This window comes from Anticarsia gemmatalis, chromosome 12, assembly GCF_050436995.1.
Source record: "Anticarsia gemmatalis isolate Benzon Research Colony breed Stoneville strain chromosome 12, ilAntGemm2 primary, whole genome shotgun sequence".
NCBI lineage: Eukaryota > Metazoa > Arthropoda > Insecta > Lepidoptera > Erebidae > Anticarsia > Anticarsia gemmatalis.
This window is the reverse complement of record NC_134756.1, coordinates 5,125,464-5,148,496: the sequence shown is the minus strand read 5'-3', so window position 1 is coordinate 5,148,496 and position 23,033 is coordinate 5,125,464. Positions and strand designations below refer to the sequence as shown.

General features: G+C 34.3%; 2 protein-coding genes across 2 annotated transcripts; both read right to left on the bottom strand.

Annotated features, from left to right (window-relative positions):
- Positions 1-126: 126 nt before the first annotated feature.
- On the bottom strand, positions 127-10,914 carry LOC142977379 (cilia- and flagella-associated protein 61-like). Its single transcript, XM_076121258.1, has 28 exons — positions 10,744-10,914; positions 10,288-10,422; positions 9,862-10,019; positions 9,492-9,633; positions 9,081-9,216; positions 8,643-8,803; positions 8,391-8,463; positions 7,888-8,177; positions 7,468-7,535; positions 7,266-7,383; positions 6,936-7,047; positions 6,674-6,744; positions 6,410-6,586; positions 6,016-6,241; positions 5,627-5,745; positions 5,210-5,338; positions 4,774-4,968; positions 4,241-4,369; positions 3,859-4,025; positions 3,381-3,535; positions 2,929-3,127; positions 2,523-2,692; positions 2,130-2,260; positions 1,731-1,872; positions 1,330-1,500; positions 814-924; positions 664-705; positions 127-330 (listed from the first exon to the last, which is right to left on the bottom strand). Exons 1-28 carry the CDS (start codon positions 10,887-10,889, stop codon positions 127-129), a joined length of 4,077 nt encoding a protein of 1,358 aa, XP_075977373.1. The 5' UTR covers positions 10,890-10,914.
- An 81-nt stretch (positions 10,915-10,995) lies between these two features.
- LOC142977163 (protein regulator of cytokinesis 1-like) lies at positions 10,996-20,575 on the bottom strand. The gene is made up of 14 exons (XM_076120904.1): positions 20,368-20,575; positions 19,352-19,551; positions 18,952-19,072; positions 17,931-18,160; positions 17,367-17,515; positions 17,015-17,182; positions 15,509-15,681; positions 15,096-15,243; positions 14,789-14,917; positions 14,412-14,548; positions 13,975-14,082; positions 12,896-13,037; positions 12,470-12,607; positions 10,996-12,250 (listed from the first exon to the last, which is right to left on the bottom strand). The coding sequence occupies exons 1-14, from the start codon at positions 20,400-20,402 to the stop codon at positions 11,828-11,830; spliced, it is 2,301 nt and encodes a 766-aa protein (XP_075977019.1). The 5' UTR covers positions 20,403-20,575; the 3' UTR covers positions 10,996-11,827.
- Positions 20,576-23,033: the final 2,458 nt, after the last annotated feature.

Genomic DNA, 23,033 nt, shown 5'->3' with positions numbered 1-23,033 from the left:
TTATTTTGTTATCCCTCAAACTTTTTGCAAACAATATCAATTCTTTCAACTTCAATAATCAAAAAAAAAATAACTCTATTTCCTTTAAAGATTTATTTCAAATTCAAGACATAACGTAACATATTATTATATATTCTCCTCCTTCTTCTTGAACATGGGAAGACCCTGCAAATCGTGTGAGAACTCAGCAATGTGCCACGGTTGTAAATACATGGGCAGTAAGATGTAGTTCTGTGAAACCCAGTCCATGACGTAATCGGTGATCGCTTCCACGTACGCAGAACTACGGAAATTCTCCGGCACGTGGATTTCCGAGTGATCTTTGAGAGCCTGGGAAACCAAAAATTGGTTTAATTTTATTTATGAATTATTTCCAACGTCAAACGTATTTTCATATTCTGTGTTAAATTCTGACAAAAATACGGCGAAGCTGAATATACAGTCAGTTAGGTCAAATTTTCAATTTAGCATAATTATAATAAACAATTTGTCCAACCTGAAAATCAAATTAACAATTACATTATTTATACTCTGAAGAAATATAAGATTTGCAAACTAACGCTTGTGATAATATAATCGGACAGAAATCTTAATGCCACTTAGACAAATTATACGAACTCGTCTCCAAGATCGGTATACCATTATTGTAAACAGAATACTCACTTTTTGCAATGCTTCTTTAAGTGTGTTCGTCGACGGAGGATTCTAAAACAAAAATAGTCATAAAAATTTCAAACACCCAAACAATACTGTACAAAGAATATCCCACACATTAAACCAATTTAATTTTATTAAAGGAAAACATTACGGTACCTTGGGAAACAATTCCTTAGACATCGCAAACAAATCGTCAGCTTGATCATGGTACAAAAAGAACGCCCAAGGCGCTCTAAAGAATTCGTAGAAGTCATCCAATTTCTTCGCCTAATGAAAAATATACATACAATAGTTGGATTAATGATAGTCGTATTGTGATAAATGCAAGTCATAAGAAACCTCGGATCATAGCTGTGATGAATGGGAAATAATTATACGCAGTTGACCGTTTTTAGGTGGAGTAAAAAATGATCGGGTGCTAAGCTAATAGAGTAACGGGCTTGATACTGTAAAAGTCTTGCTGAAATTCATCGTAATGTTTACACAAGAATACTGAAACTAAAAATTGGTATTTTTCATATGATTGATGACAAATGTTATTCTAGATTTAATTTAATGACATTGTTAAACAAAAGTGAGCAGTAAGGATTAAGATACGATGAATATAAAAAGATGAAGTTGGGAGTAGTTTAAATTACTATAAAGTAAAATTAGTAAATCAATATTACTCACGCTAAATCTCAAGTGAACATTCTTGAGCACCTTCGCAGAATGTCCGTATAGACGTGTGAACTTATGTAACGAAAACTTGGCAGGACTGAGACATGTGACACCATCCACCTTGAAGTCTCTAGTCAAGTGCAGTTTGAAGTAGCCTCTCTTAAAGGTCTCCATAACATATCCCTACAAAATACAGTGAATGACCGAGTTTCATAAGATTAAAACTTTGAGAAGATCAAAGCCAAAGAAAAGCCAAGCAAATGTTTTTCATATGATTGTGTTAGACATTTGATCGTAACAGAATACAATATCTTAGTTAACCAAAACTGTTTTTCTCCTACCAATAAAGCTTGTTAAAAAGAATTGTAAGCAAATATAGAAGTATACATTATTATGGTATCTATATAACTTACATTATAAACCAAGGATTGTACATAATGGTGCGGAATTTTCAAGCCAGGAGCGCGAACTTCTAAGTACCGCAGGCCTCCGGGCAATACGCAGTACATTACTTTGGGTCGCTTCGGCTCCATTAAAATATGCTTTTTGTAGTCCCTGGAAAATATTTTTATGAAAATCTTCCCCCTAGGTAGAATAGTGAATTGACCGATCAGAGCGCCTAAAATATTCACACCGCGTTCGAGGAATCAATGTTATTGGTCGATACGCAGTAAGATACATTCCACTCAGCCGGACAAAAAAGTTTCTCGAACGCTAACTTTCGATATCTACCATGTTGGTATAAATTTGGGACTGTAATCAAGATTTTTTTTCATATTGTAAAGTATCACTTGATGGTGTTTACAACTTACTCTTTTGAGGAATCTTTTCTGGTAGAAGATTGACTATCTTTTTCAAAGCTCACGCTAGATGTTTTCTTATCCGTATCTCGTCTACTCTCAGAGAATAACGGGTCCAATCGATTCCTTATTCTGGTGCCCAACTGTAAAATGTTAAAATTAAATTCCTCTCAAACATTCTACCTAAGTAGGTATGTATTTGTTATAACGCACCAAAAAGACATAAGAAAAAGAAAGAAAATATCAAATACTCCGAATTGTATGAAAGCTAGCACTATAAGATTGCAGTTTTTTCCATGAGCAAAAGATCAATTAAAAGCATGCAAATGCAAATTATTTGTCGAAGCAGATAGTGTTTCTTAATCTTATTTTAACGAATTTTCATGTTTATAACGACTAGCATACCTTTTGTCCAACTTCATAAGAGTCGTAGTACTTATGCACGTATTTGTCCAAATAATATCCGCGGTGATAGCGCGTGTTCGGTCCTGCGGCGTAAACGTTCGGGTCACGTGTACGACACTCATTATCTATTATTATGCCTCCATCGTATGGTAGACCGCTTTTGTGGATAGCTGGCAAAGCAGAAAATACTGTCACTGCATTTTAGTTAAAAAATTACACTGAAAGACAAAATTTTACACCCCTAAACTAGCTAGCGCCATCTACACAGCTTTTCAATAAATGATATAAACATAATTGTATCACATTTAGTACCTAAATACCACGAATTTATTTATTAGAACTTTTTCTGCGGTATCAAAATACATGCACATGCAAAAAATATTTATAAATTTGTAGAAATACGTACCAACGTAAGCTCTCATATCAATACCCCTCGTGCCATAATAAAACAGCTGGGAACATTCAAGCCTTAAGAAATGTGCGTAAGAGAAGAAGTCCACATGTGTGACAATATTGTCTTCATTAACAAACCAGTTATCAAAGTGATAGGACCGGTACACTGTTATTTTCAAATTATTCAATACTTCTTGAATTGTCTGATCCACCTGAAATTAAAAGCCTTTAATAAAATTTACTGAATTCCAGATTTCCAAAAAATATTTTAAAGTCAATAAAAAAATAAAATAAGTAAATCTCTTGTTAATTTGGCTTTCAGAAAATGCAACCATTCGTTTCGAAAAGCCGTAACTTGTATAACCTAAATACTTTCGCGTACCATCTTACTTATCGTTTTACTTCATTTGAACTTTAAAGAATGTATAAAAATCAAGACATTATAGTAAATAGTTAAAAACTTACATAAGTATTACAAAATATCGGCACACGGGTCTTCCTAGGATTCTCTGACGGGAAAGATTCTATGAAAGTGATGTTCTCTGGCGTAATGCCGATCTCCAGCAGTGCGTTAACACATAAGTAAGCATGTATAGTATTACCGTACACTATTATTTTGACTGAAATATCAACACCAGCAAGGTAAATAAAACTTGATTATTTGTAGATTTTTGAGAATGGAGCAAAATTAAAAAAATATAATAATAACCAAATTGCATGTTTAGCGTAAATAAATTACAGCAAATGGTTTCATAGTCGGGGGTTAAATTCTATTAATATATCGGTGTCTCAAAGATTTAACTGGACTGAATATCCATCAGCTAAGTAAGATGCGGTCATAAAGACGTAAGTCGACTGATTGGCCTTTTGCCGGATCAACAAGAAACGCTCTATACTAGCTGATAGTAGTAAATTTTAACTAAAAAAAGATAACATTTCTTACAGTCTTCCTGCCAAATATGATCTTTAGCAAACTCCAGAGATTTGTGCGCGTCTATAATATGGTTGATAATGAACACGTTGTAAGGAGTATCGTCTGATGTGATCTGAATCTCAGTATCGCTGTATCTTGGCACGTCTAGAGGCACATATTTAGGTTCTGTTCTATTCCTGCAAAATGATGATTTTTTTTTGTACTTTATAAATTAGTAATTGACTAGACTGCTTCTGGGTTGGGCGTGTGACTGCTAGCCTCTAGGTTCTGGGTGCAATTCTAGAACTAGTGAGAAAAAAAATCCCACTAGTTCTTTCGTAGAACTGTTCAGTAGAACTAATGGGAACAAACCCAATTCCGGGGTCGGTCAAAGTGCTAAGTAAAAACTTACTGATACTCTATTTCTCTCTCCAACAAATGCTTCATGTGATTCGGATGCTGATACTGTTTACCGAAAAACAGAAACAGGAGGTCGTAGTAAAATCGATTCCCGCTCGTCAAAGTAACGAATTTCTCGTGACTGGAATGAAAAAATGAATAGCACTGATAGCACATTACGTACATACATAAAGTCATTAAGTAATTTAAAAAAAATATAGTTTTACTAGATGTTGGGTATCGAAAAAAACATCGTACGAGCCTTTCTATAAATCTTCTCTGAGCTAAAGGATATAAAGTCGTCAGACCGATAAATTAAAATACCATCGAGGCCCTTTTTTCAAAGATCCAAATGTATCGATCTTTTACTAAGTAATATATCCCACCCCAGATGAAAACTCCACTAAATCAAAAAAAAATCAGAAACGAATAAAAACTGATTTTGTGTATCTTAGAACACCATAGAGTTTTCATCTAGGGGTGTGATATGAAAAGACCTTTCGTAATACCCGCGATGCTGTAAAATTTTGCCGAATATAAACTTACAGATCGATTTCAGCCATTTTTCCTTGTATCACATTGACGTAGTACGAGTAAGGGATGCTCTTCAAGTAATTGTCTTTATTTGTATGGAAGTGTAGGAACATGTCCTCAGCCACGGAGTCTGATCGACGCATGTATGGCAGGCCGTTGGTTGATATGATTGTTACGTTTGTAAACGTTAGGTAGGTTGATGGTTGACTGGAATATAAGAAATGTGTATCTATAAACAGTTTGAACAGGTACAATGTAAATAGGTTACTTAGCTAAACATATACAATTTCTCCTGAGTAGGTACTAACGCACAAATTCTCGTAAACCAACATGGTTTTTTTGGGACCTGTCTTTGTCTTGTAATAATTAATGATCGGGAGCTTTTTTTTATAAACTATGTGGTAATGCAGTAAGTGATAAAAATATGATTTATATTTTAGTTACTTACTCAAACAACAAAGCGTTCAGGAATCCTAGAGCCGTTCTAGAACTGCCGACAATTACTATCCTTGTGGTGATGTTCATTTTAGGTATGCTAGTGATCCTCTTACCTATTAACCAGGAACTGAACGGGACTCTGAAAAAACGTTGTTAGTCTCTGTACTTGATTTAATTTATCCTATTTAGGCATACTTATTGCATTTGCATCTGTTAAGGTACCTTTCCAAAAAAGCTATCTTTTAACAAAATTAACAGACTTCAACAAAAAATTAATCTAAAAATGCTCTATATATTTTTTTATTTCTTGTTTTTCAGCTTATTGGCACCAGCTTAGAAATTACTATTTATTTCTGGCACAAATGTCAGTGGAATTTCGAAATTTCAAGATAAGCTTTCAGGTAAGAAATAAATCATCTATACAAACATAGCTTGATTCATAGTAGCGAGTCTTCTTAGTTCATGAATAGAGTCACCATCGATCTCACATCTTCGTGGTGTGAGAGGAACCATTGCTGCAACTATCGCATTACCTTTATGTATTGTCTGTAAATCAAAAGCATCCTGGCAGTTATCTGGAGAGAACTTACATCAAAAAATTGTTTAACTAAATTTATGTTACAGTTCCGATTTTGGTGCAGCTTTTTGTAGCAAAATTACGCTTGAATAAAGTCCACATATATCTAACAACGCGAACCGCAATAGTTTAAAAACGTAAGTTAGCTACTATCTAGTATATCATTATCATCAAAAGTCTATTTTAAAAGGTTGAAAATTATACTGGTAAAGACAGTGATCCAAATAGAAAATCATTACCCATTTATTCCTATAAGCAGTAACCCACATCAAAGTGTTGCTCCCAGAAAGTCTCATCAATTCCCTCGCGAAGAACCTGTAATGGGGCTCAAAAGTGGGATAGGCTATGATAGCCTTTATATTCGCGTATCCAGCTTCCACACCGTTGGTTTGGTAACGATATTTGTGTATCTGAAACGCGTCTATGTTGTAACGCCCTCTTAAGTATTCGATTTCTTCTGGAAGCCTGTAAAATATCAGGCAAAGAAGGTATAAAAGGAATTAGATACTTCTAGTACATTAATAATTAATTAATTAGTAATTAGGGCTTCAGGTCAACGACACTGAATGTAGAGATATTATTTATATTGTCCTGATATGACTGAAAACTGAAAGAAGTATAAGCATTACATACTCCAATATGCCAACACCAACTACGCTCATCCCGCTTGTAAACACATAAGCTTGATTCTCTCTGTTATCGTATATGATATTTTTCACTGCTAGCAATATATCTGCGCCATCCAGTGGGTGCAACAAAGTCGCTATTTCTGGTATATCTATCATCTCAGCTTCGCGGACTCGAAGTTTCCTAAACCATATAGAAGTATTTTAATTCTCTAGTAATGTAACAGTAAATAAAAGACGTAAAAGGTAGATTTTTTATATAAAGCCTTACCCAAATATAGAACTTCTATGGGCTATGTAAAGCGCATATTCACTGCACACTCGTGCTTTAGTCGGTACATACTGTAAACACACATTATTTATGGAGTACCTATAACCCTTCTTTTATAAACGCCGCTTGTGATAGTCATAGATACTCATAATTTATCTAGCTATTTATTACCTATCTACGTAACAACGCATCTAGTTGCTAGTATGCCTATACATAGAATAGAGAGGCATAGTACCTACATACCAATCTTTAATAAACTTACACAGAAATGTTGTAACAAATGAAAGCTCTTCTCGGAAGTCGGTACTCGGATGATACAGTAATCGAACTCTTTCATAATCTCAAAGGCTGCCTCCAACATATCGTATGAATGTCTGAAACACAATGCTATTCCCTGAAATCAACTACATACTTTACGTAAAAGGTGCCTTTACCAACACACATATTTCTAAGAGTACCTACTAAAATACTGCATATAAAATCATAAGTTAAAACTTTTTGTTGCTGTGAATATAGAGTACTGCCTGTTACTACGGCTACAGCAAATTCCAATAATACCCACAAGTACCAGAAAGTACTTTCAAGCTTTTACCTTTCATCGATATCATCACGAAGTGCAAATAACTCTATCATAAACGCATTCTTAATTCCATGGTGTGTGGTTGATGCTCGTTCGGCTATTTTCACGTTTCTACTAGTCTTTTTGTTCCCTGTAATACAATATTATTATAGGTACTTAGTCTGCGGGTTTTAGGTACGACAATGACTCCATAGTATAAGAGGAAGGTACACACTTTTAACATTCTTTTCGCGCAACTGTCGTTTGGTATTGGAAAATAAATACTCGACCGACACTGTTGTCCTGAATCAAAGATAAAACAATATATAGTGGCATTGTCTTATAGGCATTAATTTATTACCAGTCCAGTATTACAAAATTATGCTTGTCGTAGTTATAAGCATAATTTTGTAATACTGGACTGGTAATAAATTAATGCCTATAAGACTATGCCACTATACATAACAATTAGTTGGGTACTAAGCTAGCCAGTAGGAGCATCATTACATTTTACATGATTTGTGAGGGTTTTTATTGCGCAATATTATTTTACACATTAGGTTTAAGGTGACGTAATTTTTTCGTGCTTTAATGTGGACCGACTAGGGCCGAGGTGGTATTAGACCGATGTAAGTTCAACTAAGTATACTCCTACCTCAACATATTAGCTTCTTCAATCGACGCGGTATCAGTCAACCAGCTTTTATCAATATTAACGATCTCATAATCAAAAGGGTCTTCGTCCAACATATTTATAATAGACAGCAACGTAGTTTGTGACATGTGAGGCGAAGACGGATAGAAATATAACTTATCACTCAAGTCGTCTGAATCGTGGTGCTTCACTATAATGTGGTCTAAGCTGTGTCTCATTCTGGCGTTGTCGCGAAAATTTACTTTACAAGATGGACTTGGATCATTTGTTTCGGCTTCTGACTGCATGTTCTAAAGTTATGCATAGATTTTTCATTAAACATGTAGGTACAAGATGAGACAAATGCTCTTATGTAGTCCTTTTTTTTAAGCCTCCTATTTAGTGCCAATTAAACAAGTGAACATTAATCTGGTTGTGGATTTCTTTAATTAAATTTACCAGGCACTGCTACTAAGACCTTCCATTAACAAAAAACGAGCTTGGTCTAATGGTTATAAACTTACAGCAAACATGTGATGGCTCTGAGTTTCTTTAACAAAATCGAATGGGTCTTCTTTGCCTTTTAGTATAGGCTCTCTGTAAAATGAAAAATGTATCAGTGCTAAGTGCGAATGATTTACCTATCTTATTCAAAATTTAGAGGCATTGGTCGTAACTGAACGTTTCGCAGAATACCTATAGCCGGCAAAGTAATTTTTAGTAAAACAATATTTCAGTAGGTAATCTATCAATAATGTTTTATTTTGTGTACGCACCCAAAGGTTTTAAGTAATTGGTTTGAACGTTTAGATTGTTCCTTTTCAAGAGGCGTAGGCGCAACAAGTCCGTTAAAAGGTTTTAATTCGTATGTACTCTGGAGTTTCTTATAATTTATCTCTGTGTTTAGTCCCATAACGGCTACTGCACGCCCTTGGACCTGTTAACATTGCTTTTAGGTTAAGTTACTGTCACTCTCTACTTACTCCTACTCTTATTATCTAGGGGAGTGGAATATGGACACAGATAGTAGCACGATGTTGAAGAAAATCTTTCTAAGACTAAGTATTTTTAACGTGTTATTAATGTTGGTCGTGACTCAGGAATTGAACCCAGTAAATCTCAATCAAAGCAGTGGTTACGTTGAAATTACTATAGCTGAACTATCAAAATATCATCACCTACCAGAAGGAGAATAAACAGATTTTAGTTCTTACATCGGCTACAAGAATTTTCCTTTCCATTTCTGGGTGACGTCCAATGATCTCGCTAATGTAATACTTGCCGTACAAATCTTTCAGGCGCGGGCTCGACTTGTCTAATATTTCTACTACATCATCGTTGTCTTCTTCCCTGGATATTAGGACTGAATTAAGTATCACTGATTTTAAAATTTAATGAATATATTAATAAATGCTACTGGTGCTACCAATAATTGAACAAAGGGTCACCAACACAAAGTAACCTAGATTCTAAATAAGTCCATCACTATTCACTGTTGCTGTGAAACAAATATCTAAACCGACAATGCATTCATCTACCAACATAAACCTTTTTTTATATACCATGTAGCTCCCGTTACCTATATTTAATTTGCACTAAACCATACATGATATTATTATACTCACACTGCTCGACGCATTCTTAACTTAGGACAAAACTCCTGCCTCAAAGCTGTTAGCAAATGAGTGACTAGTTTGTCTTCAGTCCGTTTAGAGACAACCTTACAAAAGTTATATTTTTTAAACGCTCCATGCCTTAGTAAAACTTCTGTAAACAGGTTTTAAGTAATTAGGTACGTTTGTTTTAATTTCTCTAATGGCCACGACGTTAAATGGTCACGGAAAATTCTTTGGCAAAAACGGTGGACGCGAGTCTTTGGCAGAATAACCGATGAGTTACGGTGGGTTTGGTCAATGGAGTACCGGTATAAAGTTAGGAATAGGCCTCGTTTGAACCAAGTATCTAGCTATTATAAAGAACAATAAACTTTCTTACTTTCAGAGCAACCTACTGGTACAACCAGTACGATATGTAGTAAGCATGCATCGTTATAGAACACTGATATGAGAGCCTCCTCAAAGAATACGCTCGCTACTGAATCAGCGCAGCACATGAAGTGAATGAACAGTGTGTTGCGGGATAAGTAGAATCTTCTGAAAAAGAAATTTGATATTAAGTCTATAGTCGTCAAATAACATGTGCCCTCCGATGTACGAGGAATTTAATAACCCCAAAGGGCAAAGCTTAAAGAAGCTAGTAACTGTCTTTCAAACTAACGCTGAAAAACTAGCTGTAGAAAAGTAGGTACCTACTTCCAAAGTAGTAGTTCTTGTATTATCAAAGGAAGGGGTTAGAATTTCTATACCATAGGACTTACATAAACCTGTTTGAAATTGACTACTTATCAAAATTTCTACGTACTGGTATTGATTCCTTATCCAACATTCCCAGTGTGCGGGATCGACTCCACTTATATTGGGGTGATCTTCAAGCACCATGAAACCTAGCACTCGATTTTGCTCGTTTATCATGCATATTGAAAGTACTGAGAGTTCGCTGGAAAGAAGCACATTACTGAGTAGATAGCAAAGTTAAGCACGGTATCTCCTCTCAATAATGCTTCAAATCATTCATTATTTTAATATTAGATAATAGGATAGCATGTATTGTTTATAGCTGACTAGCTTTTTCCTGTGACCTCGTCCACCACCAGAATTTTCTTATGGGAATGCGTCATTTCCCCGGGGTAAAAGTAGCTGTTGTCGTTTCTCGGGTATCAAAATATCTCCATACCATATTTCATGCAAATTGGTAGTTTGAACAGACAGACAGTCAGAGTTACTTTCATTATATTAATATAATTATTTTTCTTCTTACATCATCGCACCAACATTCACTTCATCGAAAAGCGTTTCGGTCCGTTCCCTATTATAGATTAGTTCTATATCATGTCTATCGCTTTCCACAGCCCTTCTAAATCTGTTGCCAGATTTGTTAGGTTTATAATCAAAATATATGGACATTTTAACTTTATGTATCGACTGCAGTAACTTTGTTATATTGAGTTGTCAGTCAAGTTGTTTATATAAATATACTTATGCTAGTTGGTCATGAAAATGAAAGCCCAAATTGTTTTAAACTATGCAAATATATTACAACCATAATTTACATTATAAAATTATTTAAAATTATACATTAGTTTAAATTAAATGACACATCGATAAATTAGACATAGAGGGAAAGGTGAGGTCAATTCGTGAAGAAATTGTTTATCACTTTCAAAATACTGATAAAATTAAGTACACTTCCTGATGGTATATTCAAACTTTTTGAATAAAATTATCTAAAACTGACTCGTAAGCTGCCTACATTTAAAATGAGTCCTTAAGTTTCAATGACTTCAAACATACTTAATTGTTCCAGTGCTCATAAACTTGGATAAAGACCTATAAAGAAAATAGTAGAAATCGTTTGTCCAACAGTGTCAAAAATGTTAGTAAGAATGTAATGTTATTATACATCTAAGATTAAAACTAAAACAAGATTAGGTATTCCAATGCAAGAAAAACTAAAAGATTCTAAGAACTGAAAGCAACTTATAAAACTATCAATCAAAATACTTTATCAATCACAAATACAGACAAACTGGATATATCTTAAAGAATTCTATGTCTGAGCACATAATTAATAAAGAGATTCAAATATACATCAAGCAAAAATTATATTACCAACGACGAAAAATCTATTAAATATGTCACAAAATTTGAGTCAAACCATCGACAAACACAAAACGTAAATCGTATTAAAAATCTGAATAAGGTCTATAATTACAAACGGATTCTCTTACGAAAATCATAACTAACATTATTTTAAGGCACAGCGCAAACATCTTAATACATGAACATAAAACAAACTTACAGGTAAATATATTAAGATGTAAAAACTAATGCTCAGTCAGTTCTTAAATTAAAGGCGGAAGGTTTTTTGCTCGCACTAGATGTGAGTGGGACTTAGACCTGCTAACATTGTTGGGGGTTGTTTTGACCGTTAAAGTGGCGACTGTGTTTTGTCTCTGGAGGTTGACTTTGTTTGCACTGAGTGGAGCACGAGGCGTGGCAAACCCGTCGTTATTTAGCTTGAGAGCCGACCGAGTGAGCCTAGTAGGAGTGTACAATAGATTGCTCTTCGGCGTCATAGGCATATTAACTTGCTGTATATTCTCTTTGCCCACTTTAGGAGTCAGAGGTGTTTTGACTCTCGGAGTTTTTTTTGGGGTAGCTGTCTTCTCGTCGATGGTGTGGTACACGATGTTGGGGAGGATAGCTTCGTGCGCTTTCGGGTTTGCCATGGAGCTGCGACTGATTTGTTTTTCGTTGATGCCGTCCTGGAAAATGAGAATAATATTACATAACAAACATGAATTATATTATAAGATCATATCATAATTCAACTGCTATGTTAAGATGGCAATACACTGCTAAATTTATAATCTCTGCATTATAAAAATGCAACAGTACCAAGTAGCGCTCCTTGGTCTCTGCATACTCCTACAGGGAAAAGGCGTAATTTTATGTATGTATGTTTGTAGTACAGTAATATTCACCTTGAAATCAGTGTAGGTAGTGAGCAGTGTGGTCTCCATCAGTGGGTCCTTGTTAGTATGTCTGTCTTCCTCCTGTGACGCGGTAGAACGAGTCGCGTTCATTGAACGACGGCCTGCGCTGCGACGTTTGCCGAGAGACTAGGAAAAGGACATTGAACAATTACTTTAAACTTACTAGACCTGAAAGTTTTTATTATTGTTTACTTGTTATACACAAGGTACCAAGTGAAGGCTACCAAAGTATTTTTTCAATAATTAAAATTCTACATTTACCTAACATTACGGTCAATCTAACAAAGCGCTTATTAGTGCATCAAACTGCATAAATTAGTCTACACTTACTTACATATTAATTTCCGTACGGCTCAATCTATTCAGAATAATCAGCTTGCAAAAGTATAAGCAGTACTTATAGTAATAACTCACCGTGCGTTTGTGTTTCAGAATACTGCCATTGACGGTTTTGGGCGTCTTCTTGACGTCACCCCCATAGTCCAGTTTCCTCTTAGCTTCAGGACAAAGTTTACCTTCCGCCACCGCTCTTGCTGCCAGTCGCCCGCTAATACGCCTGATGTTAAAAATTAATTGTTATTTTCGGACCACATCAATATTAAAAATAGAATGCCTATATTCTCCTTTTTTTTAATCAAGACAGTCGATAACCTGCCGAAAGAAACAAGTACAAAAGAAATGGAGATGGCAGTTCCAAATTTTTTTTTAATTTTGCAATGATTAACTACATGCTACATAATATGAAAGTACTTTTCTATTTAGGTGCTACTACAGCTACAGGATAGTTACAAAATGGTATCGCCGTAAGTTATTTAAAAATACTCGTTATCTACTAAACTCGATCTACACCTGCTATCTAAATTACATATTTTGATAGTATAATTACTTCATGCTTTTCTGAACAATGAAGCGGTAATAATGTACTATTAGCTCTACATGTATAATAACGACTTATATAAGGTTGTAACATTTCTCATTCCCTCTACTTATACAACAAACGAGGTTCATCAAAGTCGGATTATTTTTCGAACACTACATATCATCAATCAAAAACTTGCCTCAACGATTATGACGTAATATTTTCACGTCATTCACAAGTGCGCACTGAAATAGCAAAGGAATGAAAAATATTATCCGAGCTATGTATTGCGTGCGAAACCGTGTGAGGTAACTAATTATTGCTTTTATACTGATGAAATAATGAGTAACGCGGATCTCCTCTAAATTTATAACGTAGCTTTATTGCTTATTAAATAAAGAGGTCGTTATGCGAAATTCAATTAATGTTTATAAAAAAATTGCTAAATCTATCGGCTTATTAACCCGTCAAACGATATAATAACTTATCGTAACTTCATAATTTTAAAAAGGCAATTCAAACGTAAATGTAAAAAAGAAATGAAGATTGTAAATATATACTATTACGATTTCTTTTCCGACATAACAAAATATACGTGTTATATATTATTTGTTTGATTTTCAAGGTAACTTACCTCTTAACAGTGGAGATAGCAGATCTCTTGAGCGCCGACAAGTTGTTAGTGAATGTAGTCACAGCTTTAGTCGCGCTGCCCGTTATCAGTTGACGCTTCGACGGCGGCCTAACAATTAAAAGTCCTGCTTACAGTCAATGCGACTATGCTTAAAACTAAATGAAATGTATACGGTGACAGATGAAATAAAGATGTTACTTTATGAAGGGAAAAGCATATTTGTTTGCCTTGAAAATAATGATAAAATGGTTTATTATGATAATGTATAAGCAGAAGATTTATGGCCCTAAGCAATGCAAAGACTCAATAAGTTTCTAATGAATGTGTTCAATGCTAAAGAACGATGTTTGTATTATTAAATTTAATGAAGAAAGCATAAATAATGTAGACATATGATGAATGTAAGTATAATGAACATAAAATAAATAAATCATTACCTGTTCTTTTCAGCGGTGGCGGCGAACCCAGCCGCGGTTCTGTTACGTTTGCCGAGTGGTGACGTAGCGAGCGAACGGAACAGTGGCGTGGTCGGCGTCAGCGCCTGCTTGCGGGCTGACAGCTTGTTGTGACGCTCCTGAGAGTAAACAAATATTTTTTTATTGTGAAATTTATTAAAATAAGGGATAATTAAGATGTCTGTGGCAGAATGAAACCTAGCTGCGCGTGTTCAATTTCCACTCAGAACCACAAAACACTCATAATTTCACTGTTATAAGTCGTTTGACAAAGTCTACGAGACCAAAAGTTAATTCTTCGCGCGATTCGATCTGTAACTTAAAATAAAAGTAAAAATGATTTGATATAATGTACTTACGGCTTTTCTCGTTTCCCATTCGTCTTCCATGAGCTGAAGCAGAGGCTTGCCATCAACAGTGAAGGTGTTCCCAGTTTTAGCTTCATACTCTGTCACCAGTTCACGGATTTGCGCTTCTATTTTAGGTAGCTAAAACGAAAGTTGCCATCAGCGTTATACATACAAAATTGTCTAGTAACTGGTTACTTTAAATCCAACCTAGGGCTTCTCTAGTATCAGACAATAAGCACAATAGTAATTCAGTTTCATCGAGATAAGCTATAGTAAATACTTAAGTAATCTTTGTATATTAATATAAATTACTTACATTACTAGCAATAGCTTTTCGCTCCTTCTCTTCTCGCAGAAGTTGACCCCCACGGTTGTGGTAACGACCTGGTTCAGTAGCGCGCGCTTCTAACTCGGTCATCTTTAGCCACAGGTTCTTGCGTGTCACCACCAAGTCGAATATGTGCCTAAACAATTGAACATAAGAATTTACACTTACAATTATTTTACGTAATATTCTTGGACTCATGATTGTCACCGATGCCGTAAACTTTATCGTAAAATAACTTGAGCGTAACTAGTAAAGTGTATTGCAAGAGCAAGTCACCAACAGGAAGACAATCTCACAATAAAAAAGCGAATAAAACCTCTTGATTACATAGATATATCAAGAAAAAAGACATATACTAATATAAAAAAAAGATAAAATTGCTTCATCTAAGAAAGACTTACTTGTGATCATTATAGAACTTAGTAATCTTCTCAAGATAAAGTTCATGTAGCGTCAGCGTGTCCTCAGTGAAGATGTCTTGGTAATAATGCACGAACTCCTCACGCTCGCGGCTCGAATACATCACGCTGTCCCACATCAGCTTTATCTTTGTACGCACGTTTGCTACGAACACCTATACAAAAAAAAACATATGTAGGCAAATACAAGGTTGACAACCCATTGAAAACTTGAAAGGAAGAACTATTATCAGGCATTTGTGTGTCTCACCTGATGGTAAATGGCAATGAAGACGAAGACATAACATGCCTATCCAAGATTCTTAAAACTTAAGATTTAAATAACTATAAATATTAGGAAGTTAAATAGTTCAACGATAATAATTTAGATCTAGTTTAACTTAGCTTGACTTACAAAACAAATACAGGAAGATATTAGAGCTGCTTTTGCCTTTACGAGTTATTAACTCAGTAACCATTTAATAACGGTCAGTGGGCGTAAAATTTAAATTATATCGATATATTTTCAGTGTGGTGTAAGCAGCGTAAAAGCACCAATTAAATTGTCAATAAATTAAATACTTTATGCATCATTTACTCAGTACCAAAAGCAAAATTATTAGTTTAAGACGCTAACTTGTGAAATTGGAATGTTTAGAACTACATCTAATTAAAGGCAAATATCAAGATTACAAAAATCATCAGTAAGCCAAAATAACAGGTCTCTTTAGCAATGTAAGTGAATATTCATGCTCTATAAAAACTATCACGAAAGTAGATTCGATACTTTACTACGAACAAGATTAGCTTGTCTAACAATTAGAATTCACAACATAACATAAGACATCAGCAATCTAAACCAATAACGTCTAGTGTGAAAGTAAACCGATTTATTATTCAGTCATGCTCAAATAGCCAGCCGGTTAACAATTTTACATAATACGGATTAATATCGCAGATCAATCTAAAATACGTTATAGCCGATACATTTTCATGAATTAATATGAATATTTAAATCGGTCATGTAATAGTGGGTTATTCACAGTCATCAGTTATCCAGAAGTGTCGAAACTTTGCTGTTGAAAGTTCCTGTGTGACTGGTACACTTAAGGAATTTGAATTTGATTGGTCAGTATTAAAATTTTATGTAAATTAGAAGTATGTTAATGCCATAACAAATTGCAAGGGTTTTAGCCAGCTAAAACAATTTGAGACTTTTTTTAATAACCCATTACTGTCCCACTCCTGATCAAGGGTCCCGTAATGAGGGGCGGTTTAGGCCTTGAGTCCACCACGCTGGCCAAGTGCGGGTTGGGGACTTATGGACTTAATTTGAGATGTGCAGTATTTATAGTAGGTACTATGCTCTAACAGACTAATAACTCGAACTGCAATCACACGCAAACAATATGATGGAAGAGGCATAATGACCGTTTAACACTTACAAACGGAACACGCGTAGGCAATTTCAGAAACCTAGATGAAAAAAATATGTTCTAAGGTTTTTACCTGAATCTTCTGCCTTTTGATGTGATCGCAGCGTTTAATCTCCTCTTTGATGGCGGCTTCGGTTTGCGGGTGACAACCAGGATGTGCGTGCAGAAAGTTCTCGCGGTAGATCTGGTCTTCATCGAGGCAGTCCCATAGTTTGGCGAGACGCTCACGGAGTTCTAACACCTAAAGAATCAATTTAAATTAGGGCATGACTTTTAAATTATCACCAATAATAGCTAGTTCATAGTTTTAAGGAAGTCTTTACAAAAAGGTGCGTGCGTCATATTAATGATAGTAGACGCCGCTGAAGCGCCTACCCTTACAAAAAATAAAACCAGGATAAGAAATAAAACAGAAACAAACTTACCCTATTGTTAGTTTGTTCATATTTCTCTTGCAAGTCCTGCTGAAGTTTCGCAAGTCGGTCCATGTTGAGATCAGTCACCTTGAAGTCCACTGATAGAGATGACGTCACAATATGCTCGAATTTGTTCTGCGGCTTGATTCTTAGTTTATCTGAAAATAATGTATGCTAATTTATTCTGACGCCAAATAGATAGATGAACTCTAAATTCTATTTTATTCGACAGTTTCATACAAAGTTATGCATTGTAAAATGAGTAAATTTTATTAAGATATGTTTACAAATAGAAGCTGTTAATTAAATATTAGATAAGTAGTTATGATAATGCTCATTAATTAAATACATCTTTTAATAAACATAAAAAATATGTGAAGGTCAAATGTGTTTCGCAATTGTGTGTAACACAATTCTAGACTACACGTCTTTTTGGATATTTAATAAGAAGGAACTTATAAAATGTAAATAACTAGAACTTTAAACCTATCTGACCATATACTCATGAAACAAGACTAAGAAATCTCTATAAAACCAAAATAAATAAAATAAAGATTAAAAATCTCTTCTTACCCATGATATCCTTGATTTCAACTTGAATATTCAAGAATATCTCAGCTCTTTTGTCTCTCTCAGCCTGAAGCATCTCTAGGTGTTCCTTCAATCGATCCAGCTCCTCTTCAGAGGGAAGGGGAACTTCCTGCAGCTCTTGGATGGTGACTCCAAGCTTCTCAGCAAGGTCTCGCTGCCACTCCAGCAATCTTTCCATCTTCATACGACGCTGTTCTACTTGCTCCCTATATCTATAAGTAAAACCAACAAATTAGCTTTGTCATCATTTTATTAGAAATACTGAGAACTGGTGCAAGCAATTTGTCAAGCACGATACTAATATACATCTTTTAAACTGCAGAATCATTTCATGGATATTTCCTAAAGGCAACAGCTGATTAGTGAGTCTTAGACATTGATAGAATTAGCATGAAGACACCTTTATACTTATCTGAAACTATAGTAAGCTTCAATTAAGTATGACTTTTTTAAACTGCTTTAGCACTTTAAAAAAATCATACTTAATTTAACACAACACAAACCACTTTTGGTGTAAAGATGATGAAGAAAACTAGTTTACCTATAAGCTAAGCTGCTACCAAAAAGATCAGATAGTAGCAAGTATGTTGTGAAAATGAAAGATAGCATCGCCTGAGAAATGTAATGACAGCACTTTTCCCATGTACTGTATACAAAGTGATATGTAATTGGAAATAATTTGCTTGAGAAAAACTGTAACGTCAACTTAGATGTAAGATAAGAGTTACATGTCACTATTCATATTATGCAACACAGCATATGGTTTTGTTAGACATGTAAGACTATGAAAAACGTAAAATAAGCAATAAGACTGTGTGTTTAGTGATAAAAAACTTGTATTAAGTTATATTTTGGTTTGAAATATCTTACAATAAAAAGTTTAGAGACTGAAAAAATATATTTTGAGACATATGTAATAGCTCTACATATGAAACATATATATAAATCACTGGTTTTTGTTTTATTTTGTACCTATTTAACTAAAATAAAGTAAATACTTTACCCTGCAATCTGTTCTTCTAATTCCCTCTTGTACTCAACCAACATCATCTCGTCCTTGAAGTCTAATATAGTGATGTCAACAGACAGACATCTGCTCAGCTCTTCAGTTTCCTCTTTCAGTTCTGTTAAATTATAATGCAAAGTATTAAACATGCAATTATACCTACATAATTCTATTTCTACAGATAATTCTTGTATCAAAGTAGAAAACAATAAAATACTAGCATGATATTTTACAACTCTACTGGACACTAAGTTCAATCTTCTGCTATTCAAGGATAAGAATTCACATAGCATATAACAGCCATAACACACAGCCACAGACACAAAAGCATAGGAAATAGGTAAATGAAGAACACACATTTTAGTTCCATCCTCAAGTTATCCATTCAATTACTTACTATCAACTTGTCCCTGCATAATCTTGAGCTTCTGCCTGGTTTCAGAGATGACATCCCGGTGCAGCTCCTTCTCAATCTGCACCAGTTTGGTGATGTTGTTCACCTTTGTGGCATCATCTACTCCAAGGTGAGACCAGTTCAGCCAGAGCTCCTCCATCATGGCACGAACATTTTGAGATATCTCCATGAGGACTTCATTGCTTGACAAAACATTATGTTAATTTGTAAATAGTTTTTATGCAAGTAGTATACATTTATAGAAGTTTCAATGTGCTACTTGTCACTTGTTTGACTGTCTGTTATGGTTTAGCATAAGTAATGAGTTAATGACTGAATAGATAGTGTTGTGTGAAGGAAAGATCTCATTACAATCAATTTACTTATTATTTAAGAATATACTCAGTTCAAGAAATTAACAAGCATAAAAGTAACTATTTTCTTGTTGTTTATCATGGAATGAGCCAAATATCATACTGATATGTAATTCAAACATGCTAAGGTAGTAGGTAGTGGTGTATACTAGCTACACAAAGAAAGAAACTATAGACTTGAGCATATCAATACATTCATATACAGCTTTGACAAGTCTGAGGTTCTAACAGGTGAAACAGTGAGGAAATGTTATTATTCACTCTTACAAGCTCGGTGAGTCCAAGTTCACACCCGACAAATGCTACACAACTTGAATTACAAATAGACGTTAGATATTAAATGTTATTTCCGGTATTTACGAATTGACTGTTAAAAGTTAAGTGAAAACCAGTCGACTAAAATATAATAAACACTGCCATGCATTGTTTTAACGTTAAATCAAATTTTAGCTACGTAAATGTAACGGTGGGAATTTGTAGACGCCTTGACTAGTTAAAGCTTTAGCAAACCAGTCCATATTTTAAGAAGTATGAACATTCATGCAATTAAAACTCTTTTATGGAATCCTGCACCAAATACGTGTTTTAAGAACTGAATTCTTATATATTCTTGATAATTCACATTTGAATAAATTGAAAACTTACAATAGCTTGTTGACATCTTCGGTTAATGTGATCATTTTGTAGAATTATTCACTTATTTTCTATAAACTATAGTCACATGGATTCACAATATAATGTTTGGTTGGCAGTTTTTCAAAAATCACTAATCAAACTCAAAATACTCAAATATTCCAAAATAACCACGGACTTGTATCCAAAATCTAACGAGCCTTGAACGTTTGTTTTCAAATTTCAGTACGTTACGAATAAAATGTCGTAAGCTGCGCTGCTATTGGTCGATCAGTTTTACGTTCGGAAATTGTAATCACAGTCTGCTCGGTGGTTTTGTGTTTTGCTGGCTTTTATTTTCAAAGATATTTTATAAAAGTTAAACGATATAATCCATACTAATATTATAAATGCGAAAGTAACTCTGTCTGTCTGTCTGTCTGTCTGTCTGTCTGTCTGTCTGTCTGTCTGCTACTCAATCACGCCTAAACTACTGAACCAATTTGCGTGAAATTTGGTATGGAAATACTTTGATATCCGAGAAAGGACATAGGCTACTTTTTACTCCGGGAAAATATCTCATTCCCACGGAAAACAGCGACAATCGGAAGAAACCGCTCCACCGCTTTGCGGTTGCACTGGCGCTTTCACTAGATGGCGCTACTGGCAATATTAAATCGCACTATCATTACGTTTTATGTCGTAGCTGGGTAAGCCTACGCTTTGGAGATTTTTAACCGAAATTTGATTATTATACTACTAACGTTATTCTAATCAGTTGAGGTTATACTCTTTCGAATTGATATTAGTTTGAAATAGTTTCCACTAAATATTTCGTGTTAGTTAAAATAAATTTGTTTGTATATTCTTTTAAGTAAGTAGTTTTAATTACATTATTTTCGTATTTAATGTTAATATTATACCCATTTAGTGGTATTTGGTAGAATTTCGTGTTAGTTTAATTGTATATTCTTTTAAGTAGTTATGAGTATTATATTATAGTATATGGTCACCCATCCACGGAACAACCTCGGCAAGCGTAGTTTAACCTTAGAGGTGGATGCACGCGGTTGTTACTTAGCTACGAGGTTCTCTTATCTATACAAATATTATAAAGCTGAGTTTGTTTGAACGTGCTAATCTTAGGAACTACTGGCTCGAATTGAAAAAATATTTTTGTGTTGACCATTTACCGAGGAAGGCTATAAGCTATATAACATCATGCTTCGGCCAATAGGAGCGGATTAACAAAGAAAATTGTTACAAAAACGGGGAAAATTATGACCCATTCTCTCTCATGTGACGCAAGCGAAGTTGCGCGGGTCAGCTAGGTGTTTATAAAATCAATTTAATTTTTACTTTTAATAGAAACAAATACTTTGTATTTCTTATTGACTAAAAGTAATTCACACCAAATTATTTAAATGAACTAAAATTAAGAGAATTGTAATTTTTAGTTATCTTGCAGATTCAAATAATTATGGGCACCTATCGATTTAAATTAATTTGATTTATAATAACTGAAATCTTTAACAATATAAAATAATAAATTGGAAATTATTTTTTATCGAATATCCATTTAATGGCAATAACTTTATGCTGTAACTGTCAATTGTCAAAAATGTCAGCGTCGGTTGTTTTGAAAAAATAGAAAATAGGTATATTTTTGTTGTGTAAAGTGCATTATTGTTAATTTTAGACCATTTCAATGCTTAAAATATGGCTTTTAATAATGTGCTCTCTACACTGCAGCCCGTAACAAATCTTTACATGGCGCCTCGAACTCACTTAGAGGAGAATACAATGATGAAAGAAGAATAGATTATCAGAGTTAGTAAGAATCGGAAGGTGCTGAATATTAAGATAAATAAGAATATAGCTTGATAATATTTAATTTGCAATAACGGTTCTTAGAAGTACTCTTTACAGGTTTTATGACTATTTAAATGTAGTATGTAAGCTCTATGGGTCCCTCAATTACATGAATATTTAGAATAGCAAACTGAGTTACTTTTTTAGGTAAAAGATAAAACTATTCGTATACCCTGCAAACTACTTACTATTAAGCAAAAAGAAGGAACATTTAGAACTTCAAATGTCATGTGTACTTGTGCTGCAAATGTTGGTATTAAATTTTAATAGTTAATTTATCCAATTACTGTCCCAGCACTGAGTATGGCTCTCCCATTATAATGAGAAAAGGGTTAGATCTGTAATGCAACTTACTATCCTGGCCAATTGGCTCGAGCAATATGTACTTGACTTGCGGAGAAAATATTATAAATAAAATATTGGGTAAATGAGGTTCAGTCATTTGAAAAGAATGGTCATCACTTAGTATACAACAAAGCTAGCCATGAGTTTTCTTGAATTATATTAGGCAACAGATTTTTTCTTTATTATAAGATAGTACTTAATGATCATTATATAAGAGATTGAGTAAGAAGTCGATCACATTAATAGCAGTCAATAGCAGACAGTTTAAAGGAAATGTTGTATGATTACTTCATTGAGAGATGACGTCTTTTACAGTGTCCGACAAGCTATAAAACAGTATTCAATATTAGATTAGATAAATTGTGCTCATGAAGTAAAGAAAAACAATCATTGAAGTCTCTTTTATAGGATTATGATATGTTAACACTTGAGGATTTCATATAAACCGTTATGATAAAGCTAATGCCACTATTTTATTATCT

What these genes read in the sequence shown, in the direction of transcription:
- LOC142977379 (XM_076121258.1), bottom strand. Translation starts at nt 10,889, where the DNA reads ATGTCCATATATTTTGATTATAAACCTAACAAATCTGGCAACAGATTT. An exon ending in CATAGAAGTTCTATATTTGG is followed by an intron (nt 6,587 to 6,673) that starts GTAAGGCTTTAT and finishes TATATGGTTTAG; the next exon opens with GAAACTTCGAGTCCGCGAAG. An exon ending in GCTACTATGAATCAAGCTAT is followed by an intron (nt 5,339 to 5,626) that starts GTTTGTATAGAT and finishes ACGTTTTTTCAG; the next exon opens with AGTCCCGTTCAGTTCCTGGT.
- LOC142977163 (XM_076120904.1), bottom strand. Translation starts at nt 20,402, where the DNA reads ATGATCACATTAACCGAAGATGTCAACAAGCTATT. An exon ending in TTAGAAGAACAGATTGCAGG is followed by an intron (nt 18,161 to 18,951) that starts GTAAAGTATTTA and finishes TTTTACTTATAG; the next exon opens with ATATAGGGAGCAAGTAGAAC. An exon ending in AATGGGAAACGAGAAAAGCC is followed by an intron (nt 14,549 to 14,788) that starts GTAAGTACATTA and finishes GTTTACTCTCAG; the next exon opens with GAGCGTCACAACAAGCTGTC.